The following is a 23,169-nucleotide window of genomic DNA, read 5'->3' on the forward strand; positions in this document are numbered from 1 at the left end:
TTTCCACATGGAAGGTTGGTTAGGAAAGTTCAGTCGTTAGGTATTAATATTGAAGTAGTAAAATGGATTCAGCAGTGGCTGGATGGGAGATGCCAGAGAGTAGTGGTGGATAACTGTCAGATTGAAGGCCGGTGACTAGTGGTGTGCCTCAGGGATCTGTACTGGGTCCAAAGTTATTTGTTATATACATTAATGAGCTGGATGATGGGGAGGTAAATTGGATGAGTAAGTATGCAGATGATACTAAGGTAGGTGGAGTTGTGGATAATGAAGTAGGTTTTCAAAGCTTGCAAAGAGATTTAGGCCAGTTGGAAGAGTGGGCTGAAAGATAGCAGATGGAATTTAATGCTGATAAATGTAAGGTGCTACATTTTGGTGGGACTAATCAAAATAGGACATGGGCATTCAAGAATGCTGTAGAACAGAGGGATCTAGGAATAATGGTGCATAGTTCCCTGAAAGTAGAATCTCGTGGATAGGGTGGTGAAGGTGGCTTTTGGTATGCTGGCCTTTATAAATCACAGCATTGAGTATAGGAGTTGGAATGTAATTTTGAAATTGTACAAGGCATTGGTGAGGCCGAATTTGGAGTATTCTGTACAGTTTTGGTCACCAAATTATAGGAAAGGTGTCAATAAAATAGAGACAGTACAGAGAGGATTTACCAGAATGTTACCTGGGTTTCATCACCTAAGTTACAGAGGAAGGTTGAACAAGCTGGGTCTTTATTCTTTGGAACATAGAAGGTTGAGGGGGGACTTGATAGAGGTACTTAAAATTATGAGGGGGATAGATAAAGTAGACGTGGATAGGCTTTTTCCATTGAGGGTGGGGGAGATTCAAACAAGAGGACATGAGTTGAGAGTTAAAGGGCAAAAGTTTAGGGGTAACATGAGGGGGAACTTCTTTACTCGGAGAGTGGTGGCCGTGTGGAATGAGCTTCCAGCAGAAGTGGTTGAGGCAGGTTCGATGTTGTCGTTTAAAGTTAAATTGGACAGCTATATAGACAGGAAAGGAATGGAGGGTTATGGGCTGAGTGCAGGTCGGTGGAACTAGGTGAGAGTAAGAGTTCGGCACGGACTAGAAGGGCCGAGATGGCCTGTTTCCGTGCTATAATTGTTATCTGGTTATATTGATGCAATGACAAAGAAGGCATGACAGCAGCTATACTTCATTACGAGCGTGAGAAGAATTGGTATGTCACCAAATACTCTCGTAAATTTCTACAAATGTTGCATGGAGAGCATTTGAACTCAGTCAATTCCATCATGAGCACTAGCCTCCCCAGCATCAAAAACACCTTCAAAATGTGATGTCTGAAAAAGGCACCATTCATCATTAAGGAACCCGTCACTCAGGGCATGCCCTCTTCTCATTGCTACCATCACTGAGGTGGTACAGGAGCCTGAAGGCACACAGTCAATATTTCAGGAATAGTTTCTTCCTTCTGAATGGAAAATGAACCATAAACACTGCCTCATTAGCTTTTACTTTTCTTTTGGGCTACTTTTTCAAGTTAACTTTAAAATAGTATATTTAAAAAATAATAGTTTTTATTATGTATTGCAATGTACTGCTGCTGCCACAAAACAGCAAATTTCATGACAAATGCCAGTGATATGAAACCTGATTCTGATTGTTCAATCTGTATTCTGAGCACTGGATTTGTGGATTCACAATTGTCAACCTCATGCACAGGCTGATATTAACCTCATATATGAAGAGAAAGTTCTTTCTTGAGATGAACGGATAGGCAAATTTGTAGGTGAACCCTCTCCTGTTTCTAAAGTTAGTTATCTTAGAATCTTAGTTAACTGACCAATGACCAATCAGATCAGAAGCTTGAGAGGAGGGAATTTCACTCAGGTCTGCTGACCGAGTGTAAAAGGCAGCAACAGACGGCAGTTTGTTTGGAACTCTGACCAGCGGTCAATCGGCTTTTAGGATTGATTAGCAAAAACAAATTAGAAGGAGACAGGGACAAGTGCAGCAGCTATCGTTGGAGTGGACAGAGGTAGAGTGGTGATTCCAAGGCTTTAGCTCTTCGAAGCTTCAGCAGGTAGAGGCTTCAGTCAGAGAAAGCAAAAAAGAGAAGCTCTAGGTGGTTTTTTTCCCCCTCCCTTCTTTACATTTGCTCAGTTAGGACAGTAGAGATGCCAGGCAAGATTGAGGATAGTAGAATGCTCCTCTTGCAGGATGTGGAAAAGCAGGGAGACCTCCAGTGTCCCTGATGACTGCAACTGCGAGAAGTGCATCCAGCTGCATCTTCTAACAATCCGTGTTGAGGAGTTGGAACTGGAACTGGATGAACTCTGGATCATTCAGAAGGCTGAGGGGGTGGTAGATAGGACACTTAGAGAGGCAGTTACTTCCAAGGTGCAGGACATAGGAAACTGGGTGTCGGTCAGGAAGGGGAAAGGAGTTAAGAAGACAGTGCAGAGTACCTCTGTGGCCATCCCCCTCAACAACAGGTATATCACTTTGGATACTGTTGTGGGAGGGGAATAGACTTTGGATACTGTTGTGGGAGGGGAATAGACTAACAGAGGAAAGTCACAGCAGTTGGGGTCTCTGGCATTGAGTCGAATTCTGTGACTCAGAAGGGAAGGGGGGAGAAGAGGTGTGCACTGAGCATTCATTAGTTAGGAGAACAGAAAGGAGGTTCTGTGGGTGAGAACAAAATTCCTGGATGGGATGTTACCTCCCAGGACACCTTGGATTGAGTCTTCGGATTCGTAAGTGGGAGGGTGAACAACCAGAAGTTGTGGTCCACATAGGTACCAATGACAAGGGTAGGTTTTGCATAGGGAATTCAGGGAATTAGGTGCTAAGTTAAAGGGCAGGACCTCCAGGGTTGTGATCTCAGGATTGGTACCTGTGCCATGTGCTAGTGAGACCAGAACTAGGAAGATTATACAGTTTAATATGTGGCTAAGGAGTTGGCGTAGGAGGGAGACTAATATCCTGCTGGGAAGGTTGATGCTGTGTGTGGGATTTAAACAAGAGTTGTATGGAGTATAGGAACCAACATCCAGAACAGTTAATGGAGAGGTTCTGGAGACAGATGTTAGTAGGACCTTAGACAAAGTCAGGAATCAAAAGGTTGGGCATGCTGCAACTGGTGTCCTGAGCTGTGTATATTTCAATGCAAGACGTATCACAGGAAAGGCGGATGAGCTCTGGGCATGGATTAACACCTCAATATTATGGGGTTCTGTTGTTTTAGACATGACAGAGTCTGAAGGATTAAGGGAAGAGGGGTGGCATTACCAGTCAGGGAAAGTGAATGGCAGTCTCAGTCAGAACAGACAGGAGAGCTCATCTAGTGAGACGTTATGGGTGGAAATGAGAAAGAAGAAACATAGAAACATAGAAAATAGGTGCAGGAGTAGGCCATTCGGCCCTTCGAGCCTGCACCGCCATTTATTATGATCATGGCTGATCATCCAGCTCAGAACCCTGCACCAGCCTTCCCTCCATACTCCCTGATCCCTGTAGCCACAAGGGCCATATCTAACTCCCTCTTAAATATAGCCAATGAACTGGCCTCAACTGTTTGCTGTGGCAGAGAATTCCACAGATTCACCACTCTCTGTGTGAAGAAGTTTTTCCTAATCTCGGTCCTAAAAGGCTTCCCCTTTATCCTCAAACTGTGACCCTTCGTTCTGGACTTCCCCAACATCAGGAACAATCTTCCTGCATCTAGCCTGTCCAATCCCTTGAGGATTTTATACATTTCAATCAGATCCCCCTTCAATCTTCTAAATTCCAACGAGTACAAGCCCAGTTCATCCAGTCTTTCTTCATATGAAAGTCCTGCCATCCCAGGAATCAATCTGGTGAACCTTCTTTGTACTCCCTCTATGGCAAGGATGTCTTTCCTCAGATTAGGGGACCAAAACTGCACACAATACTCCAGGTGTGGTCTCACCAAGGCCTTGTACAACTGCAGTAGTACCTCCCTGCTCCTGTACTCGAATCCTCTCGCTATAAATGCCAGCATACCATTCGCCTTTTTCACCACCTGCTGTACCTGCATGCCCACTTTCAATGACTGGTGTATAATGACACCCAGGTCTCGTTGCACCTCCCCCTTTCCTAATCGGCCACCATTCAGATAATTATCTGTTTTCCTATTTTTGCCACCAAAGTGGATAACTTCACATTTATCCACATTAAATTGCATCTGCCATGAATTTGCCCACTCACCCAACCTATCCAAGTCACCTTGCATCCTCTTAGCATCCTCCTCACAGCTAACACTGCCGCCCAGCTTCGTGTCATCCGCAAACTTGGAGTTGCTGCATTTAATTCTCTCATCCAAGTCATTAATATATATTGTAAACAACTGGGGTCCCAGCACTGAGCCTTGCGGTACCCCACTAGTCACTGCCTGCCATTCTGAAAAGGTCCCGTTTATTCCCACTCTTTGCTTCCTGTCTGCTAACCAATTCTCTATCCACATCAATACCTTACCCCCAATACCGTGTGCTTTAAGTTTGCACACTAATCTCCTGTGTGGGACCTTGTCAAAAGCCTTTTGAAAATCCAAATATACCACATCCACTGGTTCTCCCCTATCCACTCTACTAGTTACATCCTCAAAAAATTCTATGAGATTCGTCAGACATGACTTTCCTTTCACAAGTTCATGCTGACTTTGTCCGATCATTTCACCGCTTTCCAAATGTGCTGTTATCACATCTTTGATAACTAACTCCAGCAGCTTCCCCACCACTGACGTTAGGCTAACCGGTCTATAATTCCCCGGTTTCGCTCTCCCTCCTTTTTTAAAAAGTGGTGTTACATTAGCCACCCTCCAATCCTCAGGAACTAGTCCAGAATCTAACGAGTTTTGAAAAATTATCACTAATGCATCCATTATTTCTTGGGCTACTTTCTTAAGCACTCTGGAATGCAGACCATCTGGCCTTGGGGATTTATCTGCCTTTAATCCCTTCAATTTACCTAACACCACTTCCCTACTAACATGTAGGGACAGAGTCTGGCCCTGTAGCTCAGAAGGGTGGGGCAAGGAAGAGGAGGGCAGTTGTGATAGGGGACTCGATAGTAAGGGGGTCAGATAGGCGATTCTGTGGACGCAGTCCAGAGACCTGGATGGTAGTTTGCCTCCCTGGTGCCAGGGTCCGGGATATTTCTGATCGTGTCCAAGATATCCTGAAGTGGGAGGGTGAGGAGCCAGAGGTCGTGGTACATATAGGTACCAATGACATAAGTAGAAAAAGGGATGAGGTCCTGAAAGGAGAATATAGGGAGCTAGGAAGGGAGTTGAGAAAAAGGACCGCAAAGGTAGTAATCTCGGGATTACTGCCTGTGCCACGCGACAGTGAGAGTAGGAATGCGATGAGGTGGAGGATAAATGCGTGGCTGAGGAATTGGAGCAGGGGGCAGGGATTCAAGTTTTTGGATCATTGGGACCTCTTTTGGCGCAGGCGTGACCTGTACAAAAAGGACGGGTTACACTTGAATCCTAGGGGGACCAATATCCTGGCAGGGAGATTAGCGGGGGCTACTGAGGTGACTTTAAGCTAGAATGGTTGGGGGGTGGGAATCAAATTAAAGAGGCTAGGCGTGAGGAGGTTAGTTCACAACAGGGGGATGGGAACCAGTGCAGAGAGACAGAGGGGTGTAAAGTGAGGGTAGAAGCAACAAGTACTAAGGAGAAAAGTAAAAGTGGCAGGCCGACAAATCCAGGGCAAGCATTAAAAAGGGCCACTTTTCAGCATAATTGTATAAGGGCTAAGAGAGTTGTAAAAGAGCGCCTGAAGGCTTTGTGTGTCAATGCAAGGAGCATTCGTAATAAGGTGGATGAATTGAAAGTGCAGATTGTTATTAATGATTATGATATAGTTGGGATCACAGAGACATGGCTCCAGGGTGACCAGAGATGGGAGCTCAACGTTCAGAGATATTCAATATTCAGGAGGGATAGACATGAAGGAAGGGGAGTGAGGTGGCGTTGCTGGTTAAAGAAGATATTAACGCAATAGAAAGGAAGGACATAAGCCGGGAAGATGTGGAATCGATGTGGGTAGAGCTGCGTAACACTAAGGGGCAGAAGACGCTGGTGGGAGTTGTGTACAGGCCACCTAACAGTAGTAGTGAGGTCGGAGATGGTATTAAACAGGAAATTAGAAATGTGTGCAATAAAGGAACAGCAGTTATAATGGGTGACTTCAATCTACATGTAGATTGGGTGAACCAAATTGGTAAAGGTGCTGAGGAAGAGGATTTCTTGGAATGTATGCGGGATGGTTTTTTGAACCAACATGTCGAGGACCCTCTGTCCCCTACTATTTCTGGAAGATTATTTATGTCCTCCTTAGTGTAGACAGAACCAAAGTAATTATTCAATTGGTCTGCCATGTCCTTGCTCCCCATAATCAATTCACCTGTTTCTGTCTGTAGGGGACCTACATTTGTCTTTACCAGTCTTTTCCTTTTTACATATCTATAAAAGCTTTTACAGTCAGTTTTTATGTTCCCTGCCAGTTTTCTGTCATAATCTTTTTTCCCCTTCCTAATTAAGCCCTTTGTCTTCCTCTGCTGAACTCTGAATTTCTCCCAGTCCTCAGGTGAGCCACTTTTTCTGGCTAATTTGTATGCTTCTTCTTTGGAATTGATACTATCCCTAATTTCTCTTGTCAGCCACGGGTGCACTACCTTCCTTGATTTATTCTTTTGCCAAACTGGGATGAACAATTGTTGTAGTTCATCCATGCAATCTTTAAATGCTTGCCATTGCATATCCACCGTCAATCCTTTAAGTGTCATTTGCCAGTCTATCTTAGCTAATTCACGACTCATACCGTCAAAGTTACCCCTCTAAGTTCAGAACCTTTGTTTCTGAATTAACTCTGTCACTCTCCATCTTAATGAAGAATTCCACCATATTATGGTCACTCTTACCCAAGGGGCCTCTCACAACAAGATTGCTAATTAACCCTTCCTCATTGCTCAAAACCCAGTCCAGAATAGCCTGCTCTCTAGGTGGTTCCTCGACATGTTGGTTCAAAAAACCATCCCGCATACATTCCAAGTAATCCTCTTCCTCAGCACCTTTACCAATTTGGTTCACCCAATCTACATGTAGATTGAAGTCACCCATTATAACTGCTGTTCCTTTATTGCACACATTTCTAATTTCCTGTTTAATACCATCTCCGACCTCACTACTACTGTTAGGTGGCCTGTCCACAACTCCCACCAGCGTTTTCTGCCCCTTAGTGTTATGCAGCTCTACCCATATCGATTCCACATCTTCCCGGCTTATGTCCTTCCTTTCTATTGTGTTATTCTCATCTTTAACCAGCAACGCCACCCCACCCCCTTTTCTTTCATGTCTATCCCTCCTGAATATTGAATATCCCTGAATGTTGAGCTCCCATCCTTGGTCACCCTGGAGCCATGTCTCTGTGATCCCAACTATATCATAATCATTAATAACAATCTGCACTTTCAATTCATCCACCTTGTTATGAATGCTCCTTGCATTGACACACAAAGCCTTCAGGCGCTCTTTTACAACTCTCTTAGCCCTTATACAATTATGTTGAAAAGTGGCCCTTTTTGATGCTTGCCCTGGATTTGTCGGCCTGCCACTTTTACTTTTCTCCTTGGGTATGACCACATTAATGGGGCTATATTATAGGCCAACTGCAGTCCTAGGGATTTAGAGGATTAAATTTGTAAAGAAATCTCAGACCGTTGCAAGGAACATAAGGTTATTATGGTAGGTAATTTTAACTTTGCCATATTGGCTGGGAATCCCATACCGTAAAAGCACTAGATACTGTAGAAGGCCTTTAACAAGGCGCCACACGTGAGGCTGCTTAACAAGCTATGAGTCCATGGTATTACAGGAAAGGTTCTAGCATGGATAAGGTAGTGACTGATGGGCAGTAGGCAAGGAGTGGGAATAAAGGGAGCCTTTTCTGGTTGGCTGCCAGTGACTAGTGGTGTGCCATGGCAGTCTATGTTGGGACCAATCCTTAAGTTATATGTCAAGATTCGGATCATGTAATTGATGGATTTTTTGCAAAGTTTGCAGACTTATGAAGATAGGTGGAGGAGAAGGTATTTTCAGGAAGTAGAAAAGCTACAGAAGGACAGACAGATTAGGAGACTGTGCAAAGAAATGGCAGATGGAATACAGTGTTGGGAAGTGTACGGTCATGCATTTTGGTAGAAGAGGGCTACATTGACGACTACGTTGGTGCTGCTTCCTGCACCCATGCTGAGCTAGTCAATTTCATCGCCTTTACTTCAACCTTCCACTCAGCCCTCACATTCACTTGGTCTATCTCTGACACTTCTCTCCCCTTTCTCAATCTCTCGATCTCCATCTCTGGAGACTGACTGTCCACTGATATCTTCTGCAAGCCCACTGACTCTCATAACTACTTCGACTATACCTCTTCCCACCCTGCCACATGCAAAAATGCCGTTCCCTATTCCCAGTTCCTCCGTCTCTGCCACATCTGTTCCCAGGATGAAGCTTTCCATTCCAGGACATCTCAAATGTCCTCTTTCTTTAAGGATCACGTTTTCCCTTCTGCCATCATCAATGATGCCCTCACCCGCATCTCCTCCATTTCACACACTTCGGCCCTCACCCCAACCTCCCACCACCACAACAGGGACAGAGTTCCCCTTGTCCTGACCAGTCTTTGGATCCAGCACATTATCCTTCACAACTTCTGCCACCTTCAACAGGACCTCACCACTAAACACATCTTTCCCTCTCCACCCCTCTCTGCTTTCCGCGGGGATCGGTCCCTCCCCACGGATCTCCCACCTGGCACTTATCCCTGGAAGCCTAAGTGCTACACCTCCTCTCTTGCCACCATTCAGGGCCCCAGACAGTCCTTCCAGGTGAGGCAACACTTCACTTGTGAGACTGTTGGGGTCATCTATTGCATTCGGTGCACCCGGTGCAGCCTCCTCTACATCGGTGAAACCCGACGCAGATTGGGGGACTGCTTCGTCGAGCACCTCCGCTCCGTCCGCCACAACAGACAGGATCTTCTGGTTGCCACCCACTTCAACTCTGCTTCCCATTCCCATTCAGATATGTCCATACATGGCCTCCTCTACTGCCATGATGAGGCTGAACTCAGGTTGGAGGAGCAACACCTCATATACCGTCTAGGTAGTCTCCAGCCCCTTGGTATGAACATAGAATTCTCCAACTTCCAGTAATTCCCTCCCCCTCCCTTCCCCTATCGCTATGTCACTCTGCCCCCTCCCCCAGCTGCCTATTACCTTCCTCATGGTTCTGCCTCCTTCTACTACCCATTGTGTTTTCCCCTATTCCTCCTTCACCTTTCCTGCCTATCACCTCCCTGTTTCCCCTCCCCCACCCCTTTATCTTTCCCCTTACTGGTTTTTCACCTGGAACCTACCAGCCTTCTCCTTCCCACCCTCCCGCACCTTCTTTATAGGGCCTCTGCCCCTTCTACAGTTCTGACGAAGGGTTCCGGCCCGAAACATTGACTGATCATTTCCACGGATGCTGCCCGACCTACTGAGTTCCTCCAGCATGTTGAGAGTGTTGCTTTGACCGCAGCATCTGCAGAGTATTTTGTGTGAAATGAAAGGGTCTAAATGGAGAGAAAATACAAAAACAACTGAGGCACAAAGGGATTTGGGGATCCTTGTGCAGGAATCCCTGATGTTAATTTGCAGGTTGAGTCTGTGGTGAGGAAGACAAGTGCAATGTTAGCATTCATCTTAAGAAGACTAGAATATAAAAGCAAGGATGTAATGTTGAAACTTTATAAAGCACTGTTGAGGCCTCACTTGGAGTACTGTGAGCAGTTTTGGGCCCCTATCTTAGAAAGGATGTGCTGAAACTGCAGAGGGTTCAAAGGAGGTTCATGAAAATAATTCCAAGATTAAATGGCTTGTCATTTGAAGAGTGCTTGATGGGCCTATAATCACTGGAATTCAGAAGAATAATGGATAACCTCATTGAAACCTGTTGAATGGTTAAAGGCCTGGAGAGGATGTTTCCTATGGTGGGAAAGTCTGACCAGAAGGCAAGCCTCAGAACAGAGGGGCGTACTTTTAGAATGGAGGTGAGGAGGAATTTCTTTCGCCAGAGGGTGGTGAATCTGTGGAATTCTTTGCCACTGGCAGCTGTAGAGGCCATGTCTTTATGTATATCTAAGATAAAGGTTGGTAAATTCTTGATTGGTCAGAGCATGAAGCGATATGGGGAGAAGGAAGAGATTGGGGCTGAGAGGAAAATTGGATCAGGCATGATGAAATGGCACAGCAGACTTGATGGGCCACATGTCCTAATTTTGCTCCAATATCTTATGGTTTTATGATCTTATAAATAGAACAGATATTGTCAAATGTGTTCAGGAAAGTTTCCTTCATCAGTACATAGAAGTCTGACTGAGAGAGCGTGTGATACTGAATCTACTATTAGGTAATGAAAAGAGGGCTGGTGATGGAAGTTTGTGTAGGAGAATACTTTGCATCTGGTAACCACAATGTCATTAACTTCAAAGTGAATATGCAAAAAGATAGGTCAGGTCTGTGGATTGAGATTCTGAATTGGAGAAAGGCCAATTTTGATGGTATCAGAAATGATTTAGCAAGGGAGGATTGGGACAGGCTATTTTCAGGCAAAGGTGTACTTGGTAAGTGGGAGGCCTTCAATCGTGAAATTTTGAGACACCAAATCATGTATGTGCCTGTCAGAATAAAAAGTAAAGATAACAAGTGTTGGGAACCTTGATTTTCAAGAGATATTAAGGCCATAGTTAAGAGGAAAAAAGGCACACAGCAGGTGTAGGCAATTAAAACAAATGAGGTGCTTATGGAGTACAGGAAATAAAGAGAACACTTAATTAAGAAATTAGGAGGGCTAAAAGAAGGCAAGAAGTTGCTCTAGCAGACAGGTGAAGGAGAATCCCAAGAAATTCTACAGATATGTTAACAGCAAAAGGATTGCAAAGAGAAAATTGGTCCTCTGGAAGACCAGAATCGTAATTCATGTGTGAAGCCAAAACAGATGGGAGAGGTCTTAAATGAATATTTTTGCACCTGTGTTTATTCAGGAGATGGACACAGACTCTATAGAAATGAAGCAAAGCAGCATCAACTTCGTAGACCCTGTACAGTTTACAGAGGAGCAGATGTTTGCAAATCAGGGTGGATAAATTCCTCAGGCCTGACAAGGTGTTTCCTTCAGACATTACGGGAAGTAAGTGCAGAAATTGCCAGGGCTCTAGCAGAGATATTTAAAACATTCTTAGTGTCAGGAGAGGTACCAGAGGATTGGAGGATAGCCCATGTTGTTCCACTGTTTAAAAAAGGCTCTAAATATTAGCTATGGTGAGTCTGACATCAGTTGTGGGAAAGCTATTGGAACATATTCTAAGGGACTGGATATATAAATATTTGGATAGAAATGGACTGATTAAGGACAATCAACATGGCTTTGTGCGTGGTAGGTCATGTCTAACTTAACATATAACAATTACGGCAAGGAAACAGTCCATCTCGGCACTTTTAGTACGTGCCGAACTCTTACTCTCACCTAGTCCCACCGACCTGCACTCAGCCCATAACCCTCCATTCCCTTTCTGTCCATATATCTATCCAATTTAACTTTAAGCGACTACATCGAACCTGCGTCAACCACTTCTGCTGGAAGCTCATTCCACACAGCTACCACTCTCTGAGTAAAGTTGTTCCCCCTCATGTTACCCCTAAACTTTTGCCCTTTAATTCTCAGCTCATGTCCTCTTGATTGAATCTCCCCCATTCTCAATGGAAAAAGCTTATCCAGGTCAACTCTATCAATCCCCCTCATAATTTTAAACACCTCTATCAAGTCCCCCCTCAACCTTCAACGCTCCAAAGAATAAAGATCTAACTTGTTCAACCTTCTCTGTAACTTAGGAGATGAAACCCAGGCAACATTTTAGTAAATCTCCTCTGTACTCTCTCAATTTTATTGACATCTTTCCTATAATTCGGTGACCAGAACTGAACACAATACTCCAAATTTGGCCTTACCAATGCCTTATACAACAACATTACATCCCAACTCCTATACTCAATGCTCTGAATAATAAAGGCCAGCATACCAAAAGCTTTCTTCACCACCCTATCCACATGAGATTCCACCTTCAGGGAACTATGCACCATTATTCCTAGATCCCTCTGTTCTACAGCATTCTTTAATACCCTACCATTTACCATGTATGTCCTATTTTGATTAGTTCTACCAAAATGTAGCATCTCACACTTTTCCAGCATTAAACTCCGTCTGCCATCTTTCAGTCCACTCTTCTAACTGGCCTAAATCTCTCGGCAAGCTTTGAAAACCTACTTTATTATCCACACCTCCACCTATCTTAGTATCATCTGCATACTTACTAATCCAATTTACCACCCCATCATCCAGATCATTGATATATATGACAAACAACATTGGACCCAGTAGAGATTCCTGAGGCACACCGCTACACACCGTCCTCCAATCTGACACACAGTTATCCACCACTACTCTCTGGCATTTCCCATCCAGCCACTGCTGAATCCATTTTACTACATCCATATTAATGCCTAACGATTGAACCTTCCTAACTAACCTTCCGTGTGGAACCTTGTCAAAGGCTTTACTGAAGTCCGTATAGACAACATCCACTGCTTTACACTCATCAACTTTCCTAGTAACCTCATCAAAAAATTCAATAAGATTTGTCAAACATGACCTTCTACACACAAATCCATGTTGACTGTTCCTAATCAGACCCTGTCTATCCAGATAATTATATATACCATCTCTAAGAATACTTTCCATCAATTTACCCACCACTGACGTCAAACTCACAGGCCAATAATTGCTAGGTTTACTCTTAGAACCCTTTTTAAACACTGGAACCACATGAGCAATATGCCAATCCTCCAGCACCATCCCTGTTTCTAATGACATTTGAAATATTTCTGTCAGAGCCCCTGCTATTTCCATACTAACTTCCCTCAAGGCCCTAGGGAATATCTTGTCCGGACCTGGAGACTTATCCACTTTTATATTCCGTAAAAGCACCAGTACTTCCTCTTCTTTAATCGTCATACTTTCCATAACTACTCTTCTTGTTTCCTTTACCTTACACAATTCAATATCCTTCTCCTTAGTGAACACCGAAGAAAAGAAATTGTTCAAAATCTCCCCCATCTCTTTTGGCTCTGCACATAGCTGTCCACTCTGACTCTCTAAGGGACCAATTTTATCCCTCACTATCCTTTTGCTATTAATATAACTGTAGAAATCCCTTTGGATTTATTTTCACCTTACTTGCTAAAGCAGCCTTGTATCTTCTTTTAGCTCTAATTTCTTTCTTAAGATTCTTTTTACATTCTTTATATTCCTCGAGCACCTCATTTACTCCAAGCTGCCTATATTTATTGAAGATCCCTCTCTTTTTCTGAACCAAGTTTCCAATATCCCTTGAAAACTATGGCTCTCTCAAACTTTTAACCTTCCCTTTCAACCTGACAGGAACATAAAGATCCTGTACCCTCAAAATTTCACCTCTAAATGACCTCCATTTCTCTATTACATCCTTCCCATAAAACAAATTGTCCCAATCCACTCCTTCTAAATCCTTTCGCATCTCCTCAAATTTAGCCTTTCTCCAATCAAAAATCTCAACCCTGGGTCCAGTCCTATCCTTCTCCATAATTATATTGAAACTAATGGTATTGTGATTACTGGACCCGAAGTGCTCCCCAACACATACCTCTGTCACCTGACCTATCTCATTCCCTAACAGGAGATCCAACACTACCCCTTCTGTAGTTGGTACCTCTATGTATTGCTGCAAAAAACTATCTTGCACACATTTGACAAACTCCAAACCATCCAGCCCTTTTACAAAATGGGCTTCCCAGTCTATGTGTGGAAAATTAAAATCTCCCACAATCACAACCTTGTGCTTACTACAAATAGAAACATAGAAAATAGGTGCAGGAGTAGGCCATTCGGCCCTTCGAGCCTGCACCGCCATTTATTATGATCATGGCTGATCATCCAACTCAGAACCCCGCCCCAGCCTTCCCTCCATACCCCCTGATCCTCGTAGCCACAAGGGCCATATCTAACTCCCTCTTAAATATAGCCAATGTACTGGCCTCAACTGCTTCCTGTGGCAGAGAATTCCACAGATTCACCACTCTCTGAGTGAAGAAGTTTTTCCTAATCTTGGTCCTAAAAGGCTTCCCCTTTATCCTCAAACTGTGACCCCTTGTTCTGGACTTCCCCAACATCGGGAACAATCTTCCTGCATCTAGCCTGTCCAATCCCTTTAGGATTTTATACGTTTCAATAAGATCCCCCCTCAATCTTCTAAATTCCAACGAGTACAAGCCCAGTTCATATCACCTTACTCTGCTATCTGCTATCTCCTTACAAATTTGCTCCTCCAGTTCTCGGTCCCCATTAGGTGGTCTATAATACACCCCTATGAGCATCACAACACCTTTCCTTATTCCTCAATTCCACCCAAATAGCCTCCCTAGACGAGTCCACTAATGTATCCTGCCAGAGCACCGCTGTTATATTTTCTCTGACAAGCAATGGAACACCTCCCCCCCCTTGCCCCTTCTAATCTTGTGGAGAATTCTAATCTTGTAGAATTTTATCAAGGAAGTTACCAGGAAAGTGGAAGAAGGCAAGGCAGTGGATGTTGTTTACATAGACTTTAAAGAAAGCATTTGACAAGGTGCCACATGGGAGGTTGGTCAAGAAGGTTCAGTCTCTTAGCATTCAAGATTATGTAGTAAATTGGATTAGACATTGGCTTTGTGGGAGAAGCCAGAGAGTGGTAGTAGATGGCTGACTCTCCGACTGGTTGCCTGTGACTAGGGGCATGCCACAGGGATTGATGCTGGGTCTGTTGCTGTTTGTTATTGACTGTACGTCAATGATTTGGATGATAATGTGGTTAACGAGATTAGGAAATTTGTGGATGACTCCAAAACTGGGAATAATGGACAGCGAGGAAGGCTGTCATGGCTTGCAGGGGTATCCGGATCAGCTGGAAAAATGAGCTGAAAAAAATGGCAAATAGAATTTAATGCAGACAAGTGCAATATTTTGCACTTCAGTAGGACCAACCAGGATAGGTTTTGCACAATGAAAGGTAGGGCACTAAGGAGCGCGGTAGAACAAAGGGATCTGGGAATACAGATACATAATTTGTTGAAAGTGGCGTCACATGTAGATAGGACAGCAAAGAAAGTTTTTGGCATATTAGCCTTTATAAATGAAAATATTGAGTACAAGAGATGGGATGTAATGTTGAAGTTGTATAAGACATTGATGAGGCCTAATTTGGAGTATTGTGCAGTTTTGGTCACCTACATACAGGAGAAATGCAAACAAGGTTGAAAAAGTACAGAGAAAATTTACAAGGATATTGCTGGATTTGGACCTAGAAGGAAAGATTCAGTAGGTTAGGACTGTATTCCTTAGAATGTAGAAGATTTGAGAAGAGATTTTGTAGAGTCATACAAAATTCTGAGGGGTATTTTTCAGCATCTGTTAGTCTCGTGAGACCATGGATTTGCGCCTTGGAAGGTTTCCAGGGCGCAGGCCTGAGCAAGGTTGTATGGAAGACCAGCAGTTACCCATGCTGCAAATCTCTCCTTTCCACCACTGTTGTCCAAGGGAAGGGCATTAGGCCCCATACAGCTTGGCACCAGTGTCGTCGCAGAGCAATATGTGGTTAAGTGCCTTGCTTAAGGAAACAACATGCTGCCTCAGCCAAGGCGCGAACTAGTGACCTTCAGATCACTAGAGAAACGCCTTAACCACTTGGCCATGTGCCAACACACAAGGTATATGCAAGCAGGTTTTTTTCCACTGAAGTTGGGTAGGACTACAACCAGAGATCATGGCTTAAGGGTAAAAAGTGAAAAATTTAAGGAGAACATGAGGGGAAACTACTTCATGCAGAGGGTCATGAGAGTGTGGAATGAGCTACCGGTGCAAGCAAGTTCGATTTCAAGGTTTAAGAGAAGTGTGGATGGTAGGGGTATAGAGGTCGATGTGAGTAGGCAGTTTAAATGCTTTTGACATGAACTAGATGGCTGAAGGGCCTGTTTCTGTGCTGTACTTCTGACTCTAATTACTTAGAACTCAATTTCACTTGTCAAAGCACTGACCTGTTTCCACAACCAATGAACTCACAAGGACTCTTCATCTCATGTTCTTGATATTTATTGCTTATTTATTATTTTTATTATTTATTTTTCTTCCTTTTTGTATTTGCACATTGATTGCACCAACGGGATGAACAGTCTTTCATTCATTATTATGGATATTGGATTTACTGAGCATGTCCACAAGAAAATGCATCTCAGAGTTGTAGATGGTGACATATACAGTATGAACTTTGAACTTAAAGATGCAAGCATGGTTCCTTTCTCTTGGTTACAGAGGCAAAGTAGCATTTGCAGATTAAAAAAGCACTTTTTTAAGACAATATCGGGAGTTCATTTCCTAAAAATAAAGCAAGAATTTTGTACAATTGTATTGGTAATTCCACAATAAATTACTCATAGGCTAAATGAAAGTTTGCCACAAATCCATTATGTGTATTAATACTGTCTGTGCTGAAGATCAATAGCATTGCGCCATGGACACTGATTGGAGCAGGGATAACAGAACCGCAAAGAGTAGCAACAGGAGCTCCATTTGATGTAGTCCCACTGTATATCTTCAAATTATCATTGGCACATACCGAATCATCTATAAAAGAAAATGTAGCATTAACAGCTTGGCCCATGATTAATTAATAAAGAGAATAGGACCAACTTGATTATTCAACAAGAAGATGACATTGCTGGATTGGGGGAATAGCCTCCTGCCAGAAACAAGATAAATTCTGCAGACGCTAGAAATCCAAGCAACACCCACACGGAGTCCTAATGAACGGTTTTGGCCTGAAAAGTCGACTGTACTCTTTTCCATAGAGATGATCCCATGGCTGCTGAGTTCCTCCGGCATTTTGTGTGTGTTCCTCGAATATCTTCCAACTGTGCCTTAACTCAATAAATTGAATTTGATTCGCTCTAAACTTTTTTTCTGGGCTATAAATGTAAAGCGTTATTTATACAGCACAGGTAACATTTTAAACTTTGACGAATAAATAATGTGTGAGCTTGACATAAACCGGCTAAAAAACTGTTTCTGGTTTCCTATTCAGTGTCTTAAAATCCTTGCACAGTTGATGCCACACAAATTGCTATGGAAAATCACCGAGGGTCCTTTGATAATACATCTGCATCTCATGACCTCTATCACACAAATGTTAAACAAAAGCACAGAACACACAAAATCAAACATTACCTTTGGCTACAGCATAAAGCATTTTTCCATCAACATGGTTTAGTAAAAACACTGGAGCTCAGTTATGGGAATATCTTTACTAACTAGTGATTGAAAAAATCACAGTTCCATCTTCTCCAGGGGATTCAAGGACAGACAATTAAAGTTACCTTTCTCTTCAGATCTACATTGTAAAAATAATTTAAGGAAGTATGACACCTCAGCCTTCACCCTACCTTGTGGAGCTGGATCCTGGATTTCCTGTCAGATTGCTGGCACGTGGTAAGAGTGGGCTCCCCCACCTCTGCCCTCATCACAGGAGCCCCTTAGGGCTGTGTCCTAAGCCCCCTCCTTTACTCTCTGTATACCCATGACTGTTTCACGACCCACAGCTCCAATCTGCAATTAAATTTGCTGACGATACTACACTGATTGGCTTAATCTGAAATAATAATGAGGCAGTCTACAGAGAAGAAGTCATCACCCAGATACAATGGTATCAAGAAATCAACCTCTCCCTCAATATCGCAAAAACAAAGGAGTTGGTTGTGGACCCCAGGAGGAATGGAGACAGACTCACCCCTATTGACATCAATGGATCTGAGGGTGTTGAGAGGGTGAACAGCTTTAAGTTCCTCAGCTTACACATCACCGAGGAGCTCATGTGGTCTGTACATACTGGCTGTATGGTGAAAAAGGAACAACAGCACCTCTTTCACCTCAGACAGGTGAAAATGTTTGGTGTGGGCCCCCAAACCCTAAGAACTTTCTACAGGGGCACAACTGAGAGCATCCTGACTGGCTGCATCACTGCCTGGTATGGGAACTGTACTCCCCTGAATTGCAGGACTCTGCAGAGAGTGGTACAGACAGCCAAGCGCATCTGTAAGATGTGAACTTCCCACTATCCGGGACATTTACAAAGACAAGTGTGTAAAAAGCCGGAAGGATCACTGGAGACCTGAGTCATCCCAACTGCTCTAGCTGCTACCATCCAGGAAATGGTACCACAGCATAAAAACCAGGACCAGCAGGCTCTGGGACAGCTTCTTCCACCAGGGCATCAGACTGATTAACTCATGCTGATACAAATGTATTTCTATGTTATATTGACTGTCCTGTTACACATACTATTTATTATAAGTTACTATAAATTGCACATTACTCGTTTAAAAGATGTAACGTAAAGATTTTTACTCCTCACATACAGTATATGAAGGATGCAAGTAATAAAATCAATTCAATTCATTTGAATACTATACTTTCTCAATACTTAAAAGTCATTTCTAAGACCATGATATACTGCTCCCACACCCCCCCTCACACACACACCCAGAGACAGATCACATCTTCCGTTCACCAAAATTACTAGTAACTTGGAGAAAACTGTGTTGTTAAACTATCAAGCTAGATTGTACTCACCTTACTTGGTTATCTTTCACTAACTATTCAGCTGATCTTTGACTTTTAAGGTTATATATCTGCTTCTTGCATTTTGTTTACCTTTTCCATGGGGTCACTATCTCTGAACCAGTCCTCCAAGGCATAAAGCCAGATGGAAAATCCATCCAGACTCTCTCTTCAGCATATCACTGAACACAATAGTGGGTTCAGAAAAGGAGTGGACTGTCAGATACTGTGATTTGCACAGAAGCCAATGCCTGATACCTGGCAGTTTGCTGAATGAAATTGTTCTTTAATCCCTAATTTTATTCATATACTCACCAAAATGCAAGTAGCATATTATTCAATTTCTGTCAATAAGATGGCCTTTGACAAAACCAGAAGTCAATACTAATGGATTTGAAAAAGCAGCTCCAGTCTCTAGCAGTAAAGGTTAGCAAATCATAACATTGACATTGCTAGCCCTCTATGTTATTCTTGCTTATCTGTAACAATCAATTTCCTGCCAAAGCAATTGGCCCACTGATAAATGGCAAAATTAGAAATAGATTGCACTGAGGGCAGATTGGTAACAGAATGCGCAGAAAGGTTAATTTGAAATATGATAATATATCTTTCTGTTCAGCTGAGATGCTAAAAGTGCTGAATATTTTTGGGCAGAAGATGCAGCATAAAGGAGTCTTTCCCTTCTTTGAGGCCTAACGGTTGGATCCCTTGAGCCTAGCTGCAAGTTTTCCAGACTGCTCGGGCATTTCCTTGATCTCCTGAACTAAAGATTCCCTCTCTCATGTTCCCTAGGCGTCCCCACTAGACAGTGTTGGGATTCACACAGTCCCGTTGGCTGGAACCAGCTTGTTCATCCTTGAGGGCTGGTCTCCAGAAGCTTCCGGGTTATCTCACACTAAAGGCTGCCGCCTTATTGGTCGTTGGTCACAGGAGAGGCTGGTTGCTGGAGCACCATGCTGCAAACATACCCTCTTACAATAGCTGGACCAAGTAATGATTTTCCACTACCCTTCCTCCAGTCCACCAATGGGTTATGCTAGGACATCTTTCAGTTCATCTCATAGTCCGTGGAGGTATAGTGTGGCCAAGGCTTCCCTGTCCCCACCACTCTCCTGGGCCAGGGTCTGAAATTCGATTGCATAGTTGGCCGCTGACCATCCCCCCCATTGAATGTTCATCAGCTGGTCCAAGGCTCAGCTGGCTCCAGTGGGTCGATGAAACGTCTTCCTCATGCTGGCCATGAATTCCTCCGAATTTGAGCAAATCTCTGACCTACATTCCCTATACGCGTTGGCCCAGGCCGGGGCTCTTCCCATCAGAAGAGAGGTAATGAAGGCCACCTTTCCTTGCTCTGAAGGGAACTGGGGTGGCTGGAGTTCAAATACAAATAAGCACTGGATGAGAAAGCCGCAGTAAGAACGCGGGTCACCATCAATCTCTCCGGGATTGGAAGACATACTGGCTCCACAGAGTGACTTAGGCTTCCCACCTGTAATAGTTGGCACACAGCGATCTAGAAGTTGCATATCTTCAGGCTGTCTTGAAATTTTCTCACTGTGGCTTGCCACAGCTGACAAAAGGGATCCGATACCCAGCTGGGTCCACGTTGGCTCGATCGTGCTGAAATGAGAGTCCTTGACAAGAATGGCTTCGATCCAAATACTGGAGTATCTGAAGTAAGGATCGAGACACGGTATTGAACTGGATCGAGAACTGAACACAAAACAAACACTAGACAAAATCACAAGTAAGGCTTATGATTGAGCACCTACTCTCAGTTCGGATGCTCTTTAAATACTCAATTCTTGGTGCCCAGAACATCACTGCCAATTAGCGGGACTTTAAAGGGGCCATGCCAGCTAACCATACTTTGCAGAGTTTGAGCGTCTCATAACAGTTTGCCCATTCTCTTAATCTGTCCAGGTCCTTCTGCAGACTCCCTGCTTCCTCAACACTACATGTCCCTCCACCTATCTTTGTATCATTTGCAAAGTTAGCCACAAAACCTCATAGAAACATTTTGAATGTTGAAAGGCATGGACAGAGTGGATGTGGCAAAGTTGTTTCCCATGATGGGGGAGTCTAGTATGAGAGGGCATAACTTAAGGATTGAAGGGCGCCCATTCAGAACAGAAATGCGAAGAATTTTTTTTAGCCAGAGGGTGGTGAATCTATGGAATTTGTTGCCACGGGCAGCAGTGGAGGCCAAGTCATTGGGTGTATTTAAGGCAGAGATTGATAGGTATCTGAGTAGCCAGGGCATCAAAGGTTATGGTGAGAAAGCAGGGGAGTGGGATTAAATGGGAGAATGGATCAGCTCATGATAAAATGGCGGAGCAGACTCGATGGGCAGAATGGCTGACTTCTGCTCCTTGGTCTTATGGTCTTAAAACCATCAATTCCCTTATTGAAATCATTAACATATAACGTGAAAAGTAGCAGACCCAACACCAATCTCTGCAGAACACCACCCGTCAACAACAGCTAACCAGGAAATGCACCCCTTTCCCTGTATTCCCAAAATCATTTTAAATGTCCATTCATCATTTGCCTCAAAATGATCTTAAAATGTTTTACAATAAGCATTTTAAATACAGCTACAGACTGTTTCTAAAATAACATTCTCTTTTACATTTCTCTTTCTCCAGTACTGACGATGGATTTCAACGTGAAATATTAACTCTTTTGCTATTCACAGATGCAGTTTATTCTTGTGACCTATATTTGCGTCTTTTCTGCTGCCTCTTTCCTTTTTACTATATTCAGGGTAGAGATATGCACAGTTCCTTATCTGCATTCATAGAAATACAGAAAACAAAGTGAATGACTGTACAGTCCTCTGATCTTACCCCACAGTTCAATATAATCATGGCTGATTCTCAATCTAACTGTTGAATATCTTACCTTTATCTTGAGATTGTTACTGTGACAGGATGAAAATCCCAATCTACGCACTAGCCAATGGGAATGTTTTGTTTGCATTCAGTGAACTGAAGGCTGGTAGAATTTTATATATTTCAGTGGGATCCCCTCTCATTTTTCCAGTGTCTACTGAATACAAGTCTACTTGACCCCATTTCTCCTCACACCAGAGGAGCAGCATTCCAGGAATCAGTCAGCTGAAACATCATTGCACTTCCACTATGGTAGCTCTTAAGTAAGGAGACTAAAATTGCACACAATAGTCCAATCCTAGGCCCTAGTATAATAATAGTAAGATATTTTTGCTCCTGTTGAGTTATTGAACAGCACAGCACAGAAACAAGCCCTTCATCCCACCTTGTCCATGTTGAAATATTAATCTGCCTAGACCCATCAACCTGCACCTGGACCAAAGCTCTCCATACCACTCCAATCCATGTACCTATCTAAATTTCTCTTAAATGTTGAAATAGGGCCCCCAACCACCAGTTCCACTGGCAGTGTATTCCACACTCTCACCACCGTCTGAGTAAAGATGTTACCCCCCCCCATGTTCCTCTTAAACTTTTCATTTTTCAGCCTTAACCCATGACCTGTAGTTCTTGTCCCACCCAACCTAGTTGAAACCCTTTGCAAAGAAAGCCATCATATCATTTGCCATTACCATTCAGACTGATTATGTACAATTGATTGATAACTCATCTGAATTGAATAGTGAGTAAATTATGCTTTGTATAGCAAATTCTAGAGGGCTGCCTCAACAGTCAAAAAGAGCATTGCCTTAGGGCGAGATGTTAGTAGTTATGACTGAGAAGGAATTTCTGTCTTCAAGAGGATAAGGAAAAATTTCCTCCCTCAGCAGTTGTGAGTCTTTGAATCAGAATCAGGTTTAATATCACTGGCATATGTCGTGAAATTTGTTGTTTTGCCACTGCAGTATATGATTAAATTAAATATGTAGTGCAAAAAGAGAGGAAAAAATAATGAGGTGGTGTTCATGGGTTCATTGTCCATTCAGAAATCTGATGTTCGAGGGGAAGAAGTTGTTCCTGAAATGTAAAGTATGTGCCTTCGGGCTCCTGTACCTTCTATAGGATAGTAGCAATGAGATGAGGGCATGTCCTGGGTGAAGGCGGTCTTTAATAATGGATGCTGCCTTTTCAAGGCATCGCTTGTTGAAGGTGTCCTTGATGCTGGGGAGGTTAGTGCTCATGATGCAGCCGGCTGAGTTTACAACTTTCTGTAACTTTTTACAATCCTGTGCAGTAGCCCCTCTATACCAGACAGTGATGCAACCAGGTAGAATGCTCTCCATGGTACACCTGTAGAAATTTGCGAATGTCTTTGTTGGGATACCCATTGTTCTCAAGCTCCCAATGAAATATAGCTGCTGTCATGCCTTCTTTGCAAATGTATCAATATGCTAGGGCCAGATATTTTGACATCCAGGACCCTGAAAC

The 23,169-nt window shown here is 43.3% G+C and overlaps 1 protein-coding gene across 1 annotated transcript in view; it reads right to left on the reverse strand.

Moving 5' to 3' along the window:
• Positions 1 to 23,169, reverse strand: part of cubn (cubilin (intrinsic factor-cobalamin receptor)) — a 392,255-nt gene that overhangs the window by 98,228 nt on the left and 270,858 nt on the right. The window contains 2 exon segments of the mRNA XM_072254425.1: positions 15,020 to 15,096; positions 16,606 to 16,798. Coding sequence (XP_072110526.1) covers positions 15,020 to 15,096; positions 16,606 to 16,798 — 270 coding nt within the window.

Source organism: Mobula birostris, chromosome 3, assembly GCF_030028105.1.
Source record: "Mobula birostris isolate sMobBir1 chromosome 3, sMobBir1.hap1, whole genome shotgun sequence".
Taxonomy (NCBI): Eukaryota; Metazoa; Chordata; class Chondrichthyes; order Myliobatiformes; family Myliobatidae; genus Mobula; species Mobula birostris.